This window comes from Ascaphus truei, chromosome 6, assembly GCF_040206685.1.
Source record: "Ascaphus truei isolate aAscTru1 chromosome 6, aAscTru1.hap1, whole genome shotgun sequence".
Lineage (NCBI taxonomy): Eukaryota > Metazoa > Chordata > Amphibia > Anura > Ascaphidae > Ascaphus > Ascaphus truei.
The window spans coordinates 133,134,386-133,157,292 of NC_134488.1; the positions used below are offsets into that span (position 1 = coordinate 133,134,386).

The window sequence follows — 22,907 nt, forward strand, 5'->3', positions numbered from 1 at the left end:
TTATTTCCTAAACATGTAATGTCCTATATAATTCCATATCCCCCCCCCCCCCCCGCTTCACTGCTGTCCTATTCCTCATATACACGGTGCCTTTTCTTGTGTTGTACCGGTGTTCTGTGCTTGTATACTCCATATACTGTACATGCTATGCAGTGGGCCTCATTAATCCTCGTTCACCCAGTGTACATGACTGTCTTATGCTTTATACACATTTAATCTCATTTCTAAAACCAGCCTCCTGCCCTGGCATGTTATTTCTGCCCCCTGCAGTAGGGTTATGGTTATTCCTTTTAGCGATCCTATACATGTGCCCGTTACACATAATAACACACATGTACTGTATGTCCCTGCTTTGTGCTCCCCAGATTTCCTCGATTATCAGAGTGTCACTGCGGGCTGTGCGGATCCTGCCACACCTTCCCGGAAAACTGAGCTATCTCCAAACGCCTTGGTGAAGCTCTTGCTGCAGGAGATCACGTGTAACTCCGACCTCTGCAACATCCAGAGTGACTCTAGTAAGTCCTATCTCCCCCCAGTATTTCCTCTGTTTGATGGTCTCCGGGCGCTCTGCTACTGTAGGTGAGCCTGAGTTCGTTCACTTTGAATGTGTTGTTAGCAGGAGCTAGCTGGCAGATTTTGGATGGTGGGTAAATGCATCCTACCGGCCCAGGTACAGGGGCGCCAGTAGCCCCCACACATGCATTCACCAAAAGCACCCAAACAGTCACATCAATTACACACATGGGGCACACTTTCCACACCTAATGCATTTCACATGCACACACATTGACCTGTAGACACCCAGTGACAAGTACACACACAGGTACTGAACAACACACACACGCGCACACACACACACACACACACACACACTGATCAGCACTCACACACACATTGACCAGCACTCACACACACACATTGACCAGCACTCACACACACACACACACACACACACACATTGACCAGCACTCACACACACTGACCAGCACTCACACTCACACACTGACCAGCACTCTCACACACTGACCAGCACTCTCACACACTGACCAGCACTCTCACACACTGACCAGCCCTCTCACACACTGCCCAGCACTCTCACACACTGACCAGCACTCTCACACTGACCAACACACACACACACACACACACACACACACACACACACACACACACACACACACACACACACACACACACACACACACACACACACACACACACACACACACACACACACACACACACACACACACACACACTGACCAGCACTCAAACACACACTGATCAGCACTCAAACACACACTGACCAGCATTCACACACACTGACCAGCATAGAACTCACACACACTAACTAGCATTCACACACACTGACAAGGACTCACACACACACACACTGACAAGGACTCACACGCACACACTGACCAGCACTCACACGCACACACACGGACCAGCACTCACACACTGACCAGCACTCACATGCACACACATTGACCAGCACTCACACGCACACACACTAACCAGCACTCACACACAGGTACTGACCAGCACAGAATTCGCACACTGACCAGCACAGAACTCACACACACACTGACCTGCACCCACACACTTACTAGCACTCGCACAACACACACACAGACCAGCAAAGTGCGCACACACACACACACAGAACAGCAAAGCATTCACACACAAGTATCCGCAAAGCACTCACACATACACACAGACCAGTAAAGCACACACACACACGTACACAGACAAGCAAACCACACACACACACACACACACACACACACACACACACACACACACACACACACACACACACACACACACACACACACACACACACACACACACACACACACACACACATACACACATACACACACACACTGACCCGCACATGCTGAGGTACAGGAATGTGGCACACACACACATACACACACACACACACACACACACACACACACACACACACACACACACTGACCCGCACATGCTGAGGTACAGGAATGTGGCAGCTAATCACACGGTCTGCAGAGCCTTAAATCGGGGAGCAGAGGGGACCCGGCCTAGAATAGCCACCGCATGAGAATGTTAGTTAGAGTTTGTGTTATGCAAACTGCTCGTTACTTTACATGGAGTTATGATGACAGATACATGGTTACAAATACATAGTTACATTAAGAGAGCAGGGTTATACATTATATGTGTAGGGAGGGGAAAGAAACCAGAACCCTATGTGATGCACTCAACTCTACTATTATGAAAATAATAAAGTTTTATTAATATCTATTAAGGTAAACATAGATACATAGATACAAACATCAACATGTTTCTCAAATTAGTCACTAAAGACTTTCAAACAATGTCTAAAAGAGGGGGACAAGAAAACCTCACACAAAATGAAAAATGTGCCCTGAAGGAACTAGCAGAATTAAAAGGGATCATAATTAAACCCGCTGACAAAGGGGGGAATATTGTAATCTTAGAAGAAGACAAGTATGTCTTAGAAAATGTTAGGCTATTAAGTGATAAAAAATGTTACGAAGTTCTACCACATGATCCTACAGTTACATATTTCCAGAACCTGAGGAAGATCTTACAGAAAGGTTTGGATAATCAGGTAATCTCGTCACAGGAATTTAAATACATGTTGGTTGACAAACCTAAAATAGCCACATTTTATAGCATTCCCAAGTTACATAAGAACGCAAAGAACCCCCCTGGAAGACCAATCGTCTCCGGTATTGATTCTCTCAATGAGCATGCAAGTATTTATCTGGACGAGGTTTTAAGACCTTATGTGACCAGTCTACCTTCCCACACAATAGACACATCAGACATCTTAAGGAAAATAGATGGTATACAGATATCCAAAAACACATTTTTGGCATCATTAGATGTGGAATCTCTGTATACCAGCATACAACATCAGGTGGGAATTGGATCAGTGTCACACTTCTTGAGAGCCCGCAGCTCTGAATGTTCGAAACATTACGAATTCATCATTGAGCTTCTTAATTATGTTCTTAAACATAATTATTTTCTGTTCAAGGGCACCTTCTACCACCAACTTCAAGGTACGGCGATGGGCACCACATGTGCCCCTACATATGCCAACATTTACCTTGGTTGGTGGGAGGAGACGAGAGTCTTTACCCAGGAGATGAACATACATACACAGCACGTCGAATTGTGGTCTCGCTACATTGACGACGTGCTGTGTCTGTGGAATGGGACAGTGGCGGAATTCAACAATTTTGTGACGGCCTTGAATCAGAATAACCATAATCTACGTCTCACGAGTGAGATAAACCAGGACAGAATTACCTTTCTGGACCTGGAAATTTTCAAGGATGAGACAGGGGCTTTACAATCTACGGTCCATACCAAAGTCACAGCTACAAATAATTTGTTATTATTTACTAGCCACCATCCCAGACCACAGATAGAGGGGATCCCTGTGGGACAATTTTTAAGAGCTAAAAGAAATTGTTCAACTAATAGTGATTTTGAGATCCAATGTAACATCATGAGTCAAAAGTTTATCAACAGGGGTTATAGTAAAAGCTGCATCAACAAAGCGTACAAACGTGCTAAGTATTCAGACCGCAATATGCTGCTGTATGGGAAAAAACAACTAGAAAATGAATTAAGTACACTAAGAATAATCGGTACATATAGCAAGCAGTGGAGGGAGATAAAAGGAATAATTAATAAACATTGGCACATCCTGTTGGAGGATGAGATATATAGGACAGTGCTTTCCGACACCCCCTCCATCACCTACAGGAGATCTAAGAACCTGTCTGATACTCTTGTACACAGCCATTACAAAACACCGACAAGTACAACTTGGCTTTCAAACACTACAAAGGGTACCTTTAAATGCGGGGCATGTAAAGCCTGCAGCTTTATTAACCCCCAGAAAACGTTTAGAAATTCCAATGGGTCCAAAACATATACGATTAAGGAATTCTTTAATTGTAAAACATCTGCAGTTATTTATTTGGCGACTTGTAAATGCGGCATGATGTATGTTGGCAAGACGTCACGCCAACTACGCCGCCGAATTCTTGAACATGCCAGCACCATTAGGAATGAAGTTGACACACCGTTGGCACGCCATATCAATTTGATACACCAAGGGGACATTACATCGGTCCTCTTTCAAGGTATAGAACATATATCACTTGGGCTCCGAGGAGGTGATATTGACAATGCCTTATTAAGAAAAGAGGCAAGGTGGATTTTTATTTTAGGAACACAATCCCCACATGGGTTAAATGAAGATTTCAACTTTTGTGCATTCCTATGAAAATATTCCACCATTTGTGTCATTAAGCATTAAGCTTTCCATGAGAAATCAGGACAGGATTAACTCCACTTTATACTTACCACGGGGTTAATTTTCACTGCCTAATGGAATATATGCATTATGCATATGATACATTGACTTACCTTTGGATCGTGTCAACATGAAGTGTCATTTAATCTCATCCCTATAAATAAACAACAGTCTTTGTGTGTGTAATATATAGTTTATTTTAACCCCTACTGTATTGTATTTTATACGAGGTTTCCTTTGAAATAAGCAACTGCATAGCATTGAAGCAGCAGGGACCGCTCTGACTGGTAGGAGGGTTCACTCCCACTAAACCACGTCATCGGATCACCATGGCAACTGCAGGGTATAAGAAGCAGGTCAGTTCAGGGTGCCTCCTCCCCCCGAAGAAGTTCCCTTGCTTTGGAACGAAACGCGCGTCGGGATGACGTCATAGCGACGTTCAGTGTACCACATACTCACAGGAGTATGTTCTCCGGTCAGCTAGACTAGTAACTTGGCAGTTTAAACTTTGATGTGGGCCACAGATGTGGATCCCACTAGCAAGTGACAGGGAAGATTAGATTTATCTAACCCAGGTTGCTCATAGGTTAACACGAGTGGATGCAGTGTTATCAACACACTACAGGAAGTGTTTGCTGGGATTATAGCGTTTGGGTCAATGTAAGCAGCCTGGGGTTTTGATTATGCCCGGCTGGTACACCATACTGGCCATCAAGGTTGTGTAATTACTGACACTTACTGCACACCCACGCTAATCCCCATCGTTTGTTTACAAGGGTGGGGTTTTTTTTCTCCTGCTGGGGGACACAACTGACTTCATTTGTGCAGGCACCAATGCTATGTGTAATACACTGACATTGCTACACAGTGCCCAAAGTTTTCAGTGTTCCTCTCCGTGTATCACTGCACCCCATGGCACTTTAGGATTAACACTTTGTGTACTATTATCCTGAGGGAATTCACTAAGTGTCCATTTTTTGAGCTATCAGGTTCAAGTGCGATGTGTTTTATATCTGTATCTGACTGCAAGTCCAGTCTAGCTTATATGGCTATTTAAAGGTGATTACCACTGCCATCTGACCATTAAGATAGATCCACACCTAGGATCTCTCAAGTACACTGTTTAGGTTTTAAACTTTTTTCTATGTTTACCTTAATAGATATTAATAAAACTTTATTATTTTCATATTAGTAGAGTTGAGTGCATCACATAGGGTTCTGGTTTCTTTCCCCTCCCTACACATATGTATTAACCCTGATAGCACCTCTCTAGGAAGTAACTTTGATTTGAGCTGAGCAGGTTTTTCCCCTTTCCCATTTTCCCTCCAACCATTTATACATTATATACATTGCATGCAAAATAACTCATCTCTCCCTCAGTTCACAAGGTGACTTCTCTCAGGCCTACGTCCAGTTGCCCCTTAGGCAGAGTCCATAGAAGGACAGGCCGCGCTGAGCCGTGCGGATGCTCCGCGCTGAGCCCCTGCATCCTCAATGAGGATGCCTTGAGAGGGGGCTCACGCGAGCGTCCGCAGGCGTGCGGAGGCGCTGGATTTTTCAGCCGACAGCCAAGCTGTTTTTCAGCGCGCTGTCGGCTGAAAACATCCAATCAGCGCGGAGCAGCGTCACCGTCACGGCGCCGTGACGTCGGCGCCGTGACGTTGGTGCATCGCGGGCGATTGGCCCAGCGACGTCACTGCCCCGCCTCCCTCAGTCTCCCCCCGCCTCCGATCGCGCCCGCTGGCTCGGCTGCATGGGCATGAAATCGCGCAGTTTTCAGCAGGCGAGCCTCAGCGTCAGCGCGGCTGGGAACTCCTCACCCTCTATGGCCGCAGCCTTAGGTTGAACGAGTGCTCTGTGCTTTGCTCCTTCTGCTCTCCGTGGTTGGGACTATTTTATGAAATATAAATATTCCTTCGTTTTAGGTCGTTCTGCTACAGCTGAAAATAATTTGTACTGCAAAGGATGCATCTCCCCCGGGAAGGCCTGCGACAGCTCCCTTATGAGTGACATGAAGTGCACAGGAGACCAGACGCAGTGTGTGGACATGACCATCAGGGGGAGCCTTGGTGAGAGGACACTAAACAATCATATACTGTACATACTGTATATAGCATTACACAACTGGGTTACTCTGTACAATATACTGTACATACTGTACTCTGTGCTATATACTGTACATGGCCGGTGCTGGGGTATTTGGCACCATAAGGGATCCCTCAGCCTTGCATCCTCCTCCCCCCCCAATATTTGTAAAAATGTATTGATTTGTGATTCTTTTGTACGTTGGTGGGACTTGTCTCGATCTGACACAATCCCATCTCTCACACACACGACCCCCTCTTTCTATCCCCCATTCTCCCTCTTCATCCTCTTTCTCATCCCCCCTTCATTCTCTCACCCCCATTCATTCTCTCAACTCCCATATCTATCAACCCCCTTCCTCCTCTCATTCCCCTTCCTCCTCTCATTCCCCTTTATTCTCTCACCCCCATCATTTTCTCACCCCCATCATTTTCTCACCCCCTTCATGCTGTCACCCCTTCATTCTGTCACCCCTTCATTCTGTCACCCCTTCATTCTGTCACCCCTTCATTCTGTCACCCCTTCATTCTGTCACCCCTTCATTCTGTCACTCCTTTATTATCTCACCCCTTTATTATCTCACCCCTTTATTATCTCACCCCTTTATTATCTCACCCCTTTATTATCTCACCCCTTTATTATCTCACCCTTTTATTATCTCACCCCTTTATTATCTCACCCCTTTATTATCTCACCCCTTTATTATCTCACCCCTTTATTGTCTCGCCCCTTTATTATCTCGCCCCCTTCATTCTCTCGCCCTCTTCACTCTCTCACCCCCTTCACTCTCTCACCCCCTTCACTCTCTCACCCCCTTCACTCTCTCACCCCATTCATTCTCTCACCCCATTCACTCTCTCACCCCATTCATTCTCTCACCCCCTTCTTTCTCTCACCAATGTTTAAAAGAACTACTTTGATGTATGCAGAATACGTACCCTTTCCACGATGATTTTATTATACTAAGTTATACTTCCCTATGTGCGGTGTGCGCTGTTTTTTGTCTTTCCTTTGTAGCACCCTGAACAGCATGTGTTTACAGAGCAATTGAAAGGCAATCAATCATTGTCAAATTAATTAGTTTGACACAAGCTCAAATGCATTATGGAATAAAAATGTACAGATCTGAACAGATCCGCACAGCATAAACATGCAGGTTTTACCTGTAAGGGGGTTTCTAACATATTAGTAAGTGGCTACTGTTTTACTTTCAGCAGCAGTTCATGTCTCATATTATACCATCCCCTCTCCAAATTAATAGTATAAAACAGTACAGAGTATCACCACGTATTTCTTGATCTCTAAAACGTTTCCAATTAAGAACCCCAAAAATACCATAATTACATTTGTATGTCTGACTGACTTAAAGCAGCAATCCGTCCCAGAATCCTCCATGAGCGTGACTCATAACATGCGCGTTGCTTGCCAGCTAAACACGTCCTTCCTGCTTACTGTACATCTGAGGTAACCATAGTAACTCGAGGCAGAGTAGAGCAGGCCTGCACAACTCCAGTCCTCGAGGGCCGCAAACAGGCTAGATTTTCAGGATATCCCTAATTCAGCACAGCTGGCTCAATTAGTGGCTCAGTCATACCGAGCCACTAATTGAGCCAGCTGTGCTGAAGTAGGGATATCCTGAAAACCCGGCCTGTTTGCGGCCCTCGAGGACTGGAGTTGTGCATGCCTGGAGTAGAGAAACGCCCGCCCTACAGGCTGCGCGCTGGGGATTTTTCCTCTGTACCAGTCGTGGAGTAAGATTTATCGTGCTGGACTGATCTCAATTAATCGTTTCTTATAACGGAGTCACCCAGCATATCTTACTGCTAACGTAGTAACCCGCACTGGGCTCCGAGGAAAACTCCATTTTAACCTCCCGGACGCTCAATATATGAAAATCATATATCTTTAGAACAAATAAAAATAACAAAACAGTGTTGGAAAGGGACAGAGGTTCTTCTTTAAGCCGTCTCCAAACACAGGAAAAAAGGGAACTCGCCAAGGGGGAGGTTTGTCCTGCGGTTATTATTGTGTTATAGGACAGGAGGCTAAAGACCACACAAGATATGTAATACAGGCAGTCCTCGTTTTACAACGCTTCGCTTTACAACGAATGGCTTATCCAACGCTGTGCAATGCACACCTATGTTCATTTTTACAACGCCAAAACGGATTATCCAACGCTCTTACAATGCTTTGCAAAGTTGTTTGTGTATATAATATATATTATATAATATGATATTATATTATACTATCTAATATATTATATTATTATTTTTTATATTATATTATATATATAATACAGTATATACACTATATAATTTATGTGTGTGCTGCATTATTGCCTGCATAAAATATTTGGTGTATTTTAGTGTTAAACATGCCTTCAGGAACGGAACCTTTCATTTAAACAGTGTTCCTATGGGAAAACGTGTTTCGCTTTAAGACGTTTCGCTATCCAACGCCATTTTGAGTAACGCATTGTGTTGGATAACCGAGGACTGCCTGTATGCTAAATATAGGTTCAGTAGGGAGGTGTGTGTGTTCTATCTGAACAGTGTCAATCGTACTGTATACAGAGAGTTAAGTGGAAAGGGGGGTGGGGGAGGGAATATTATCATAGGAGGAAGAATCAGCGGGCAGGCTGAGGCTGCCAGTAACTGTCCCGGTCTGTTGTCCTTTTCCCCCACAGGTGCTATCGCAGACACCAGTCTGAAAGGATGTGGCCTTCTCCCTGGGTGCTCCGAAAGCCTTCAGTTCTCCAGCGCGGAGGCCTCAGTGGGCGTGCGGTGCTGCGACAGTAACTTCTGCAACAGTGCGGCAGGTAATGGGACTTCAGAGGGACCTGTGGTTTGTGTCCTGGTCAGGGTTCATGACCTCATGCAAAAGGTTTGACCGTCTATTTATAAGACGCCTTATGATGATGTAAGACACCCTATGGCCTTTTCACCGGAAATGTGTCTTACAGCACCACGATACCTCTAATGGCTAGCACTACTTAGTAAACATGGCCCATAATGAAGGGGGGAAAAAAGGGGGAGAGAACATTGAAGACGTGGCTGCTGGCGGCCGGGAGACAAACACAAACTGCAGAGGCACCAACGGCCCCGTCATTAAGCTGAGCTTGGTCACTGCTATGTGTTTTTTTTTTTTTTTCAACTTATATTTTTTTATTGTTTTGTTCAGTACATAATATGCATACAGTAAAAAGGCTTATAAGAACAAACAGTATCAGCTTACTGCATGTGACATTCAACTTTGTAATTGGGTAGAGGGTTTTGGACATACGGGGTAGACGGACAGACAGATAGGGGGGGGGACTCCGGCCAGAAGTCGGAGGGGAGAGACAGACAAAAAGAGGGGGAGAAGAAGAGAAAGAGGGGGGGGGGGAGAGTTCGGGGGGTCTCCTTCCGTGATTCCGCCTCTGCCTCTCTCATGCTGGTTCTCTGCGTCTGAGGACTTTGTGCATACCCCGTAGGACCTCTAACTTTTGACTAGTTTGTCTCTCTCATTTTCTTTTAGGTCCCACTTGGGGCCGGCGGGGTTTTGGAGTGTGGGGGGGGGGGGGCGGGGAGGGGGCGCTGCGTGCGTCTAAGTGTGGTACGGGTTCTACCGTTGAGCACTTCCTCACGGGAGAACGCATTTGTCCCTATCAAAGCCAAATTGAGGTCCTCTCCACTCCCTGGATTTCTTTCTGGGCTAACCATGGTGCCCAGACTTTTTCAAAATTTTCGCCAGTGTCATTTACCAAGCTTGTCAGCATTTCCATCTGGCATACCGTCCAAATTCTATGTCTAATATTTGGGATTGAGGGAATTATGTTCTGTTTCCAGCGTGCTGCAGTCTCCCCCCTCATCGCCATAGCAAAGTGAGCTATTAACTTATTTTCTCCTTTAGTGAACCCGACTGCTGGTCTGTTCAGGAGGAACAGCCATGGATCTAATGGGACGGGTTTACCTGTGATAATGTTCAACCACTCTTTAATTGAGTCCCAGACTGGGACGATTTTGGGGCAGGACCACAGCATGTGTAACAAGTCTGCCTGCTGTCCACATTGTCGTGGACACAATGGGGAGTAACTGGGCAGAAATTTAGCTAATTTTGTGGGAGTGTGATACCAGCGCATCATTACCTTATATGCGTTCTCCCTTAAGGTCGTGCACATTGAACTTTTGGAGGTCGCCGTCACTATCTTTGTCCAGTCCTCTACCTCCAACTCCTCTCCTAGGTCTGTTTCCCATTGGGTCATATATCTGGTTTTGTCCTTTACTGTCGTGCTAGAACCGGTCACTTCTTTATACATCTGCGATGTGAGTCTCACCGTGGATGTCCCTGATCGACAGAGCTTTTCGAAATTTGTCATAGGGGATTTTGGCAGAACTTTTTGATAGAACGCCCTGATCTGGAGGTACCTAAAGAGCTCGGCATTGGGGATATGGAAGTCTGATTTGACTATTTCGAAGATTTTTATTCCTTGTCTTCCCTCCAGATCAATCAATCGCTTTATGTTATTTTGTTTCCAGATAGAGAATTCTATGCTGGACTGGCCCGGAGCAAAGAGGGGGTTATTCCTAATTGGTGTCATGCCCGATGCCCTGCTGGTCAGGCCATATTTGAGCCTTGTGCTTTCCCAGATTAATAGCGAGTTGGTCATTGAGGATAGCGGCAGTTTGGTGCTATTGCGCACCTTCTTAGGGTACCAAATCAGGTGCTCTAGTTCCAATGGGGAGCATGCCTCTCGTTCCAACGCGACCCACCTTTTAGAGTCGGGGTTAGTGTGCCATTGCACAATTTGACATAATTGGGCCGCTCGATAGTATGACAACAAACAAGGTACCGCTAGCCCTCCCGCCCCCGTTTGTGTGCGCATTATCTGTTTTCTCACTCTCGCCTTTTTGCCTCCCCAGATAAACTTATCTATCTCAGTTTGGAGGGAGAGAGTTTCCTTCAAACTTAACGGCCCTGGGAGTGTTTGAAAGAGATACAAGAGGCGAGGGAGCAAGTTCATTTTTACGCAGTGAATTTTGCCAATCCATGAGATTTTATTTTTGGCCCACCTATGGAGATCCTCTCTCAAGGTCCGTATCAGCCGCGGGTAGTTAGCTTGGCCAATTGTATTATATGTCCGCGTGATATTGACCCCCAAATATTTAATTTGCTGTTTTTGCCAGCGGAAATTGAAGTTAAGGGCAATTAGTTTTTCTACGTGTTTAGGGAGGTTTATGTTAATAGCCTCCGATTTGCTCTGATTGATTTTGAACCCGGAGACCCTATTGAAACGTCCCAGCAGATCGAGCAGGTTTGGCAAGGAGGTGAGGGGCCTGGATATTGTCAGGAATACATCATCCGCATAGAGTGCCACCTTATGCGTCTGGTTTCCGATGGCAATACCTGAGATGTCTTTACTATCCCGTATCTGAGCCGCCAGCGGCTCCATACACAATGCAAAGAGGAGGGGGGAGAGCGGGCATCCCTGTCGCGTACCACTCTTAATTTGGAAGGGTTCCGAAGCGAATCCCTGGTGGGTAACCCTAGCCGACGGGGTCGAATATAGCGCAAATATAGCTTTTGTTAATTTGTCACCCATTCCGAACGCTCCAAGCGTGGCTTCCAAGTATGGCCAGTCTATCCTGTCAAACGCTTTTTCCGCATCCAGACTGAGCGCCATAACTGGTATGTCTTTATGATTGGCTATTTCTATCAGATCAATAATCCGTCGGGTATTATCTGAAGCTTGCCGACCCTGGATAAACCCGACTTGATCTGGGTGCACCAGTCTGGGTAGGATAAGACTCAATCTATTGGCCAACAATTTAGAGTAAATTTTGATGTCCGAATTAATTAGGGATATAGGTCTATAGCTTTTACAGTCCTGTGGGTCTTTCCCTGTCTTGTGTATTACTGAGATGGACGCTTGGAGCATTTGGCTAGGGAACTGGGAGCCGTTCAGCACTTGGTTGAACATACGGAGTAGATAAGGGGCTAGTTGTTTTCTAAATTTTTTGTAGTAAAGGTTCGAGTACCCGTCGGGGCCCGGGGCTTTAGAGGTTTTCAGGTTTTTCATAACCTCCGATATTTCCTCCATTGTAAAATCTCTACCCATCACCTCTCTGTCCACCCCGCTCAAGCAGGGTATATTTGAGCTATCCAGAAAATTCACCAGGGCCTCCTTGTTCGCTGGAGATCTAGCTACTTTGTCTCCGTCGTATAGTTTTGCGTAGAAGTCTTTGAATTCCCTTACAATTTGTTTGGGGTTCGCGGTAATTTCCCCTGATTCTCGCCGTAACGCTTGAATATTATAATTGCGTGTTTTGGAATTAATCATATTGGCTAGTAAGGTATCTGGTTTGTTTGCTTTCTCGAAGAATCTTCTCTTTGACCAACTTAACGCTTTCTCAGCCTGGGAAGTGAGCAGAAGGTTTAGTTTAATCTGGGTGTCCTTTATTTGTTGCAGGGTCGCTGCATTGGGTAACCCTCTATGTTGTTCCCAGTGCTGCTTTAGCTCTGCTTGCACCTTAATAATTTTTGCGTTGCGCTCTTTTTTCTTGCGGGCTCCCATGCTAATCAAAACCCCCCTCAGTGTTGCTTTATGTGCCTCCCAGAGGGTTATATGTGAGTCAACGCTATCTTTATTCTCCCTGAAGAAGTTTTTAATCTCCTCTTTGATCTTTCTCTCAAGGTCTGGGATCTTTAGAAGGGAGTCATTTAGTTTCCAGTTTGCTCTTGGCCTTTCCAGCCCTATCTGCGTGCACCTTAGCTCGATCGGTGCGTGGTCTGACCATGAAATATCATGGATCTCCGTATGGGTGACCGCGGAGACCAGTCTACTAGACACAAAGAAGTAATCGATTCTGCTAAATGAGTCGTGTGGGTGTGAGTAGAAGGTGTAAAGTTTTTCTAGTGGGTGGGTTTCTCGCCATGCGTCCACTAGCTGGAGGTCTTTTAATTCTTGCTCTAGCGCGGAAGATCTGGGATTGGCTTTGTGTTTGTGAGGCCCTGAGCGATCCAGAGTTATGTTCATAGCCACGTTGAAGTCCCCCCCTAGGATTAAGGCTCCTTCACTGAATTTTTTTATGACGCCGAATGTCTTCTTAAAGAATTCTGCCTCATGGGTATTAGGGGCATACAGCGTGGCTATTGTTATGGGTACTGCATTTATGGATCCTACGAGCATCAGAAACCTGCCCTCTCGGTCCTTCTTTACTTTATTTACTATTAGGCCTACCCTATTATGAACTAGGATTGCTACACCCCGCTTCTTTTCTAGGACGGAGGATAGGAATACTTGGTTATATTGTTTATCGAAGTATTTGGGAGCGCTAGTGGTACTGAAATGCGTTTCCTGGAGAAGGATGAAATCTGCTCCCTTTTTTTTGTAATCAGTGAGTGCTATCCTTCGTTTGCATGGGGAGTTTAGTCCCTTAGTGTTGTGGGATATAAATGTTAGAGGCATGTTGGTGCGGGGTACTGACCTTGTATTCTTAGTGTTGCTCTTGGGTGTATCGAACCGCTACGGTGCTGCTTCTGTACCTCTGCAGTACTCAGCTCTGTGCGGGGCTTCGGCGGTGGACCACTTGTGAAGGAGACAGTGTGGGGGAGGTTGGACACAATAGGTACGTGGGATACATGAGGGAAGAAAAAGAACACATATAAAACACATATCAACTTGGGAGAGTGGTCAGCGGCATAGTACCACTTTCTCTCCCTTGCCTGTGGGTCGGTGGGTCTCTGGAGCACGCCCTCCATCTCCTTCTTTCTCCAGAGGGCCGTGTCACCCCACCTCTTCCCCAGGGCTTCCTCAGGTTCTAGGGCAGCTGCCCCAGCCCGAGGGTAGACACACACGGCGACTATAGGACCGCCGTCCCAGCCGTCTAAATATCAACTTTATTAGTCCTAACTTGGATCTCGTTAAAGTTCGCATGTGAGATAGTCTGCGTAAAACCTCTAATGTGAGAACAAACCCAAAGCTGACCATGTAATCATAACTTTCCACAACTTGACCCCTTTTCCTCTATATTTGTGACGCCCCTCATATTGCCTGCTGAGCTTAAGCTATCTGCTACATCCTGTAGGTATAATCCCTTCCCTTTTAGTTCAAAGCTTTAATTTAGTTCAAATTAGCTGCTCTTAGCTTAATTGCCCCCCAGAGGTATCTGTCCGTCTGGACCTATCTCTGAACCTCCCCATCTCCCCTCTCGTGCCTATGTTGTCGCTCCCTTTGCAGGTTTCTACATTGGCATCTCCACTTCCTAACTTACAAGTATTCCGTTGTTGTCTGTTGCTTCTGTGTGCCCTCCAACTTTTACCTCCCTCCCCCCCTGCTCCCTCCCCTCTCCTCCTCCTCCCCTCAGCAGGCTCCTTCCACTTTCTGCTGCCCTCCGCTCTAACTCCCTGCTTTACCTTGCGGGGCCCTGTATCTTAATCCCCCTGCGCCGCTCTGTTAGTGTGTGTTGTGCTACTGTTGTCCACAATCTCCCTTCGGTGCCTTGTGATGCTGGATTGCTGGGCCGCTTCCGGGATCTTGTTCTTGCTCCCGCCTCTTCCGGTTTGGTACGACTGCCGCCATCTTGGATGTGGCGCCTCGATCGCGTACCTCTCGCGTGAGGCGCTGCCTCCTTCCTGCTGACGTCATCTGCTGCCGCCCCTTCTCAGTTGGGCTCCGGAGCTGGTCCAAGATGGCCGCTATTCCTCTTCTGCTGCCGTCGGGGATACAGGCAAGTGGTGCAGTGATGCTGTGGGAGATCAGGACCTTGTCTCTGCTGGGTTGCGATGCGAATGCCGTGGGGGGGGGGGGGGGGTGGGGTGCGCAGCCATGAGAGGGCTCCTGGTGGGGTTTTCGTGGGCATCTTTGGCTAACTAAGAGGTAGGGTCAACTGTAACTGTGGAGGAACATTAATTCTTTATTTGGCCATTTACCGTGGGCTGCGGGCTTGGTTGTTTTTGTTGGTTCTTCCTGCCTCCCGCCATGTTGGATCTGGGGCTGCTCTGTTTCCCGCCACTTCCTCCGTGATTTTATCTTGCAAGCCCAGTTTTGTAAGAAAGGCTCCTCCATCCTCAGCTTTCTTTATTGTGGTGGATGCCCCATTTCTGGACACCAGGAGCCCGAAAGGGAAGATCCAGCGGTATTTAACCCCTTCGTCCCTGAGGATCCTGGTGATTGGGGTAAGTTGCTTTCTTTTCAGCAACGTGGTGGGGGAAATGTCCTGGAAAACTTGGATCTTGTGTGACTCAAAGGACGGGTTATTACGGGTCAGTTGGGCAAACAGTTCTTTTATTCTGAAGAAATGGAAGCGGGCGATGATATCCCGCGGGGGGTCTCCCGGTTGTGGCCTGGATCTCAGGGCCCTGTGGCAGCGATCCAGGTGCAGCTCCTGGGACGTTTTGTCCGGCATCAGCTGGGTCAGCCACCGGGCCATGAAATCTTCTGGGTCGGTCTCCTCTTCTGGGACCCCCCGTATCCTCATATTATTTCTTCTCTCCCAATTTTCTGAGTCCTCCTGCTTATCTAGAATGTCCTGGATAGTGTCCTTTACTTGGGCCAATTGTTTATCTGTTCTATGGAGTGCTTTCACCGTAGTGTCCAGTTTCCTTTCCAAGGAGTCAGTTCTGGCCCCTATACTGCTTATGTCTGCTCTTAGGGACGCCACCTCGGCTTGCAGGCATCTCTTAATGTCCGCGCAGAATTCCTGCATGTCGCGTCTCCGCATATTTCTGTTGCCGTTATCATTCTCCCCCTCTCCCTCCGAGTCGGAGCCGCTTAGCGGGAGGCCCTCTTGGCTGCGGGCGCGTGGCTGATCCCCCTTGCTATAATAGTCCGTCATCACTGTGGAGGGGCGCTTTGATCTTGTTCCCTTTGACATCTTGGGGGTATCAGCGGGCTATGTGGGCAATTTTCTTTAGATTTGGTGAGGTTTTAGCGCATTTATTGATTTTTTAGTGCCGGCTGGGAGCGGAGCTGAAGGTTCAAGCAGCCATTCAGTCCGCTGTCGCGCATGCGCATCTGCTATGTGTTTTTTAAATGTATTTTATATTTAAAATACAGATATGTTTAGGTGGATTTTGTGACACGTGAGGCTTTGATTATATTATATTACCCACAAGTATTCTGCAAAGAAACAATGTAGGAACAGGTCAAGTCTTCATATATGATTGGTACTAAAAGCTTAGATACAGAACATAATGTGGGTATCATAGGTAAATGCCAGGCTTGATACCTAGCACCAGCAAACTACTATAATAATGCAAATCTGTGCCATATTTTCCATGGGTACATTATGGTGCTGTATTCTTCACTAGTATTGCACAGATTTGGCAACCAGAAAACTTTGATAAATCAAACTAAATTACAGTCAGTGTAATTAAACAAGCGCTCTCCTTAATATTATAAAACCCGTCACAGAGTAACGGGGCATTCGCTACGACTGGCACAGCAGCAGCAGCCCCAGCCAAACGTTGCAAGCAAATATTGTATCTTCAAAAGCAGACTCAGTGCCAATAGAAACACGTGGACGAGTACCACTCTGGTCACTTCAGGTCCCTTCATCTCATGTGTACAGCACTGTTAGAGATGAAAGAATGGATTAAGTTGTATTCGTTTTGACTGCTGGATTAGATTTGCACATCATCTTCTGTTCACACTTCACTGCCGATGGCCGGTGGCTGTTTTCTCCTGCTAAATGTTGTATTGTAGACCACTGATGTTCAATAACCAACACCAAAAGCCCAGTAATATGACCTCGTTTTCCCTTTTATAACTTCCATTGATTTCCAGAGCTTGTGGAGGAGGACAGCTCACCCAATGGAGTAGAATGTTACAGCTGCAGCTCCTTCAATGGCCAAGGATGTTCCGCAGACGACAACAGCACGGTGCAGTGCTCCGGACCCCTCACATCCTGCCTGGAGGTTTCAGGCATGAACAGGAAAGGTAATTCCTCTGCCTTAGCTGTCCTGCTTCCTATTTCTTGATATCGATGCAGGAGAGACCAGGGCAATGCATTCATTGTGTTGGAAAAATGAAGGCATTAACACAAAAATCTCCGTCATACCCTGTCTCGTGGTGCAGATAAGAAAGCGCAACGATACCAGGGGATATAAAAAATAAAAAAAATACAATATAGTTCAGAGGATCAAAACTGAAGGGAAAAGGAGGTCGAGCAAAATACAAAAATAGGAGGTTTCCAACTCACATGCTATGAGATCATCACAGGCGTAGAGAGATAAATCTCTTGATCAATGGCATAGTCCAGATGGGGCAGGGTACGGAAAACGCCAAATGTATGCAAAAACAAAAGGTAGAGACGTTTATATAAAAGAAGGTGTGAATAAAGTAATGATGAAAGAATGATGGATCCTTGTGGAACTCCATCTCTCAATCTGCCTAGCTGGTGTCTGCGGGTCTGCGCAGTCCGATGATGTCACAGCTGGAATGGGGAGAGAGTCCTTTCGCTTGGGACCAGAGCAGCCAATCAGCTATGTGCAAGTCCATTCTATGGGATAGTCCAATCGCCCTACGCGTTTCACTCTGTTCGGAGCCTCATCAGAGAACTATCCTCAGGGAGACTGTTCCTCTTATAGTCCGTATCACCACGCAGACATGGCCAATAAAGAGGAAGATAATGCACTGACACTAATGTATCCAGTAGTAATAACTAGAGATGGGAGAGTCAGACCAAATCCGTTTCTCGGATTTTCGCTGATCTTACCCCCAAAATCCGTTTCGTGGTGTTAAATCTGCAAATGGATTTGGGCGGTTTCAATCCATGTGGATTCATCAAAATCCACCAACGGATACAATCCACCAACGCATTGCTGAATCTGCGGATTGGATTGTACAAATCCACCCTGCGGAATTCGCGGAGTGTATTGGGAATAATAATAAAAAATCTGCAAATCGCGATTCGCTGAAATCCGTGGACTAAAGGATCCGACCGATCTGCTGCGGATCCAAATGCGCAAAAAAAAATGCCCATCTCTACTAAAAACAAAAGCAGCTATAGGAAAATACTGCTACAAAAGAAGAAATAACTAAGCAACTAAAAAACAAGAGAGGCATATATTACTAATCACTTTAGAAACCCTAATTAAAGAGCGAATTAACTCATCTTTAATAAGGGACTAATAAATAGAACACTGAGAATCAAATGTATGAAAAAAGGTCAAATGGAGAAAATACGAGTATGTCTCGTATAGGTGCTGGGAGAGGTAATGTTTCAAGCCATTGTTATGTACATTGATACTGGGACGAGACAGACGAGATTGAATAATTAAAGACTGATTAGAAAATGCCACTGAGCAGAGAACGCTACAATATGCTGATTTCATAGCTCTGACCCCTGTGCTGGATTAAATGCTATCTAACCGTGTTCCCTGTCTCTCCGTAGATGGAAATTTCGTGCCTACGGTGATTAAAGGGTGTGCCACACCTGCTATGTGCAACAGCTCAGTCCTGAAGCTTCTGCAGAGGTTGGAAAGTGCAACGGTACAATGTTGCACTGAAAACCTGTGTAACACCAAATTTACAGTGCCCAATTTCCAATTGGAGGGTGGTCTCCAGGCCGAAAACACCCCACCCAATCAAGCAGGCAGCCCTGGAACCTCATTAGGTGTCCAACAGCAAGAATACGATACTGCCATTATTGACAGCAACACCATTAAAACAGGATACAAGGGTGGCAGCAGTCATAACCCTAATAGTGATTTTACATCCACTTCTCACAGCAGTAACAGCAATAACAACAGTGATTATGGCACCAGTAGAAATCCTATCATGACCTCCCCAGGTAACACCAGTGCTAACAACCACAGCATTATTTATGGTTTAGGGGACAACGATGGTGCAACTGCATCCCCAACTGGACAACATGCTACAACCAATGGCAGCAGTATTCTTGGTAAGGAAAACCACACAATTGTATACAGCCCGGGCCTTTCTTCACAAGGTAACTATATCAATGGCTCTATTTCTCATAACTCTTCCACCCTGCACAACAATAATGTAAGCGACCACAGGGTTAACAGCTCTGGTGTAAATGGAAGCATTAACAATCCAGGCATAATTACACAGAGGAAACCCAGCACTGGAAATGGAAGCATTAACGATAACTCTATTAACCACGATAGTGTTTATAATCTGACGTCACTAGGATACCACAATGGATCTGCACTTGGCAGCATTCCAACATTATACCACGTTACTAACAATGGCAGCAGTGTCCCTGGTATTTCAACCAATACAAATGTCTACAATGGTTTCAATAGTTCTTCCACATCTCATCCCAGTGGCTCTGGACACCATTACGGGGACAATAACATGACCCTAACCTCATACAATTCTGGCAATGGCAGTATAATTTATGGTTCTCATGATAACAGCAGTGTTTATAATCGGAACCTGACCACCCCAGGATACCACAATAGGTCGGAATATGTTGGCTCCATGACAGGTTCTCACAGTACTGGTAACAGCAGTGCTATAGTTGGTACTGGAAAACACCCAGGAGCCTCCTCATCAGGACATTACATTAAGGGTTCTAGTTCCAATGGATCTTCCACATCTCATCCCAGTGGCTCTGGACACCATTACGGGGACAATAACACGACCCTAACCTTATACAATTCTGGCAATGGCAGTATAATTTATGGTTCTCATGATAACAGCAGTGTTTATAATCGGAACCTGACCACGACAGGATACCACAATAGGTCAGAATATGTTGGCTCCATGACAGGTTCTCACAGTACTGGTAACAGCAGTGCTATAGTTGGTACTGGAAAACACCCAGGAGCTTCCTCATCAGGACATTACATTAATGGTTCTAGTTCCAATGGATCTTCCACATCTCATCCCAGTGGCTCTGGACACCATTACGGGGACAATAACATGACCCTAACCTCATACAATTCTGGCAATGGCAGTATAATTTATGGTTCTCATGATAACAGCAGTGTTTATAATCGGAACCTGACCACCCCAGGATACCACAATAGGTTGGAATATGTTGGCTCCATGACAGGTTATCACAGTACTGGTAACAGCAGTGCTATAGTTGGTACTGGAAATAACCCAGGAGCCTCCTCATCAGGACATTACATTAATGGTTCTAGTTCCAATGGATCTTCCACATCTCATCCCAGTGGCTCTGGACACCATTACGGGGACAATAACACGACCCTAACCTCATACAATTCTGGCAATGGCAGTATAATTTATGGTTCTCATGATAACAGCAGTGTTTATAATCGGAACCTGACCACCTCAGGATACCACAATAGGTCGGAATATGTTGGCTCCATGACAGGTTCTCACAGTACTGGTAACAGCAGTGCTATAGTTGGTACTGTAAATAACCCAGGAGCCTCCTCATCAGGACATTACATTAATGGTTCTAGTTCCAATGGATCTTCCACATCTCATCCCAGTGGCTCTGGACACCATTACGGGGACAATAACACGACCCTAACCTCATACAATTCTGGCAATGGCAGTATAATTTATGGTTCTCATGATAACAGCAGTGTTTATAATCGGAACCTGACCACCCCAGGATACCACAATAGGTCGGAATATGTTGGCTCCATGACAGGTTCTCATAGTACTGGTAACAGCAGTGCTATAGTTGGTACTGGAAAACACCCAGGAGCCTCCTCATCAGGACATTACATTAAGGGTTCTAGTTCCAATGGATCTTCCACATCTCATCCCAGTGGCTCTGGACACCATTACGGGGACAATAACACGACCCTAACCTCATACAATTCTGGCAATGGCAGTATAATTTATGGTTCTCATGATAACAGCAGTGTTTATAATCGGAACCTGACCACGACAGGATACCACAATAGGTCAGAATATGTTGGCTCCATGACAGGTTCTCACAGTACTGGTAACAGCAGTGCTATAGTTGGTGCTGGAAAACACCCAGGAGCTTCCTCATCAGGACATTACATTAATGGTTCTAGTTCCAATGGATCTTCCACATCTCATCCCAGTGGCTCTGGACACCATTACGGGGACAATAACACGACCCTAACCTCACCCAATTCTGGCAATGGCAATGGTAGTTGCATTTATGGCTCTGGAAATAACAGTCTGGCTGTACCAGGTTACCACAATGGATCTGCAACTGGTAGTTCCTCCGCTGGATACCACGCTGCAGGTAATGGCAGTGGTATTATTGATAATAGAAACAATACAAATGTCCACAATCCTGGTCTCTTTTCATCAGGAAACTACAACAATATTTCTAGGACCAATGGATCGCCAACACCTGACTCCAGTGCCGGCAATGGCAGCAATTTTAACCTGAACCGCAATAATGCATCTGCCTTTGGAGACTTCTCAACAAAGAACCGTACTACTGGGACAGTTACAACTAACCTGAGCGTAGCAAATAATACCACTGTTTACAAACCTGTTCCTAATTCAGTTACCAGTGAGAGCAGCAAAGCTGGTCTTTGTCCTGTTGGCAACGTACCCATCCTCCTAATAATTATTTTCGTAAGCTTGCTGAATTGAGCATTGACACGTTGCTGTATCGTGATAATAATCTGTTGTTAGGGCTTCTTTTTGTGTCTAGCATTGGTTTGATATAACTTTCACTCGCTTTGTTTATTAAGTTATACTGTACATTAAGTCTGTTACCTGTATGTCTGTCACCAATTCTGTGAATATATGGACTGATGAATGCTTTTCTAACGATCGCCTGCGGTAGTGGTCCGCCTTGCAATACAGATGCAGCCTGGCACGTTCTCCTGAGCTGTGGCAAGTACACATCTAATTGGAAGAAGTTCCATCAATGGTAAATTTGGACCAATGCAGATTAGTTGGGCTTCTACTGATACTGTACATACAAACCATAATACAGTCATTATGGAGGAAACGAAGGAAAAGTAGCTGCAAAACGCATGTCATGTATAAAATAAAAAGAATAATTTAAAATAATAAATATTTCTTCTTTGATGAAACTAGTACTGCTTTTTATTGCATTGATATACAATAACCCTTTGTTTAGCAGCTAGAGTCTGTTACGCCTAGATTCCCAAACTTGTTAAACTAGAGATAATTCCACTACTCTAAACAATTAAGTCAAAATTGTGAACTAGATGATAAATACAGTAGCCAGGGCTGCAGCCAGATTTCCCAGGCCTAGGTCTAGCTTTACATCCGCCCCCCCCCTGCCCCAGCGGTATTGCGAGAGCCCCCCCCCCCCGTTTCACGCCCCACGAGTCCCCTCTATTTCCCACCCTCTTCCCATGAATTTCTCCCCCTCCGTCTCAGTCCCTCTTCCTCAATCACGGCTCCCCAACCTCACATGTATTTCTTTCCCCTGCTTCTCATTCTTACTCCCTCTTTTCTCACTCACTCCTTCTCCTCTCTCCTCTCACTCAATCCACCCCACAAAATACATATAACCAAACTCCCCCAATACATTTGATAAAGCCCCACACTCGCTCAATACATTTTAAAAAGCCCCACACT

At 45.7% G+C, this 22,907-nt stretch overlaps 1 protein-coding gene across 1 annotated transcript in view; it reads left to right on the plus strand.

Moving 5' to 3' along the window:
• LOC142497933 (uncharacterized) overlaps positions 1-22,396 on the plus strand; it is a 37,396-nt gene extending 15,000 nt beyond the window's left edge. The window contains exons 3-7 of the mRNA XM_075606397.1: positions 366-515; positions 6,274-6,417; positions 9,123-9,254; positions 17,202-17,354; positions 18,811-22,396. Of these exons, the coding sequence (XP_075462512.1) occupies positions 366-515; positions 6,274-6,417; positions 9,123-9,254; positions 17,202-17,354; positions 18,811-21,944 (3,713 nt within the window). The 3' untranslated portion in view covers positions 21,945-22,396. The remainder of the gene's footprint in view (positions 1-365; positions 516-6,273; positions 6,418-9,122; positions 9,255-17,201; positions 17,355-18,810) is intronic.
• Positions 22,397-22,907: the final 511 nt, after the last annotated feature.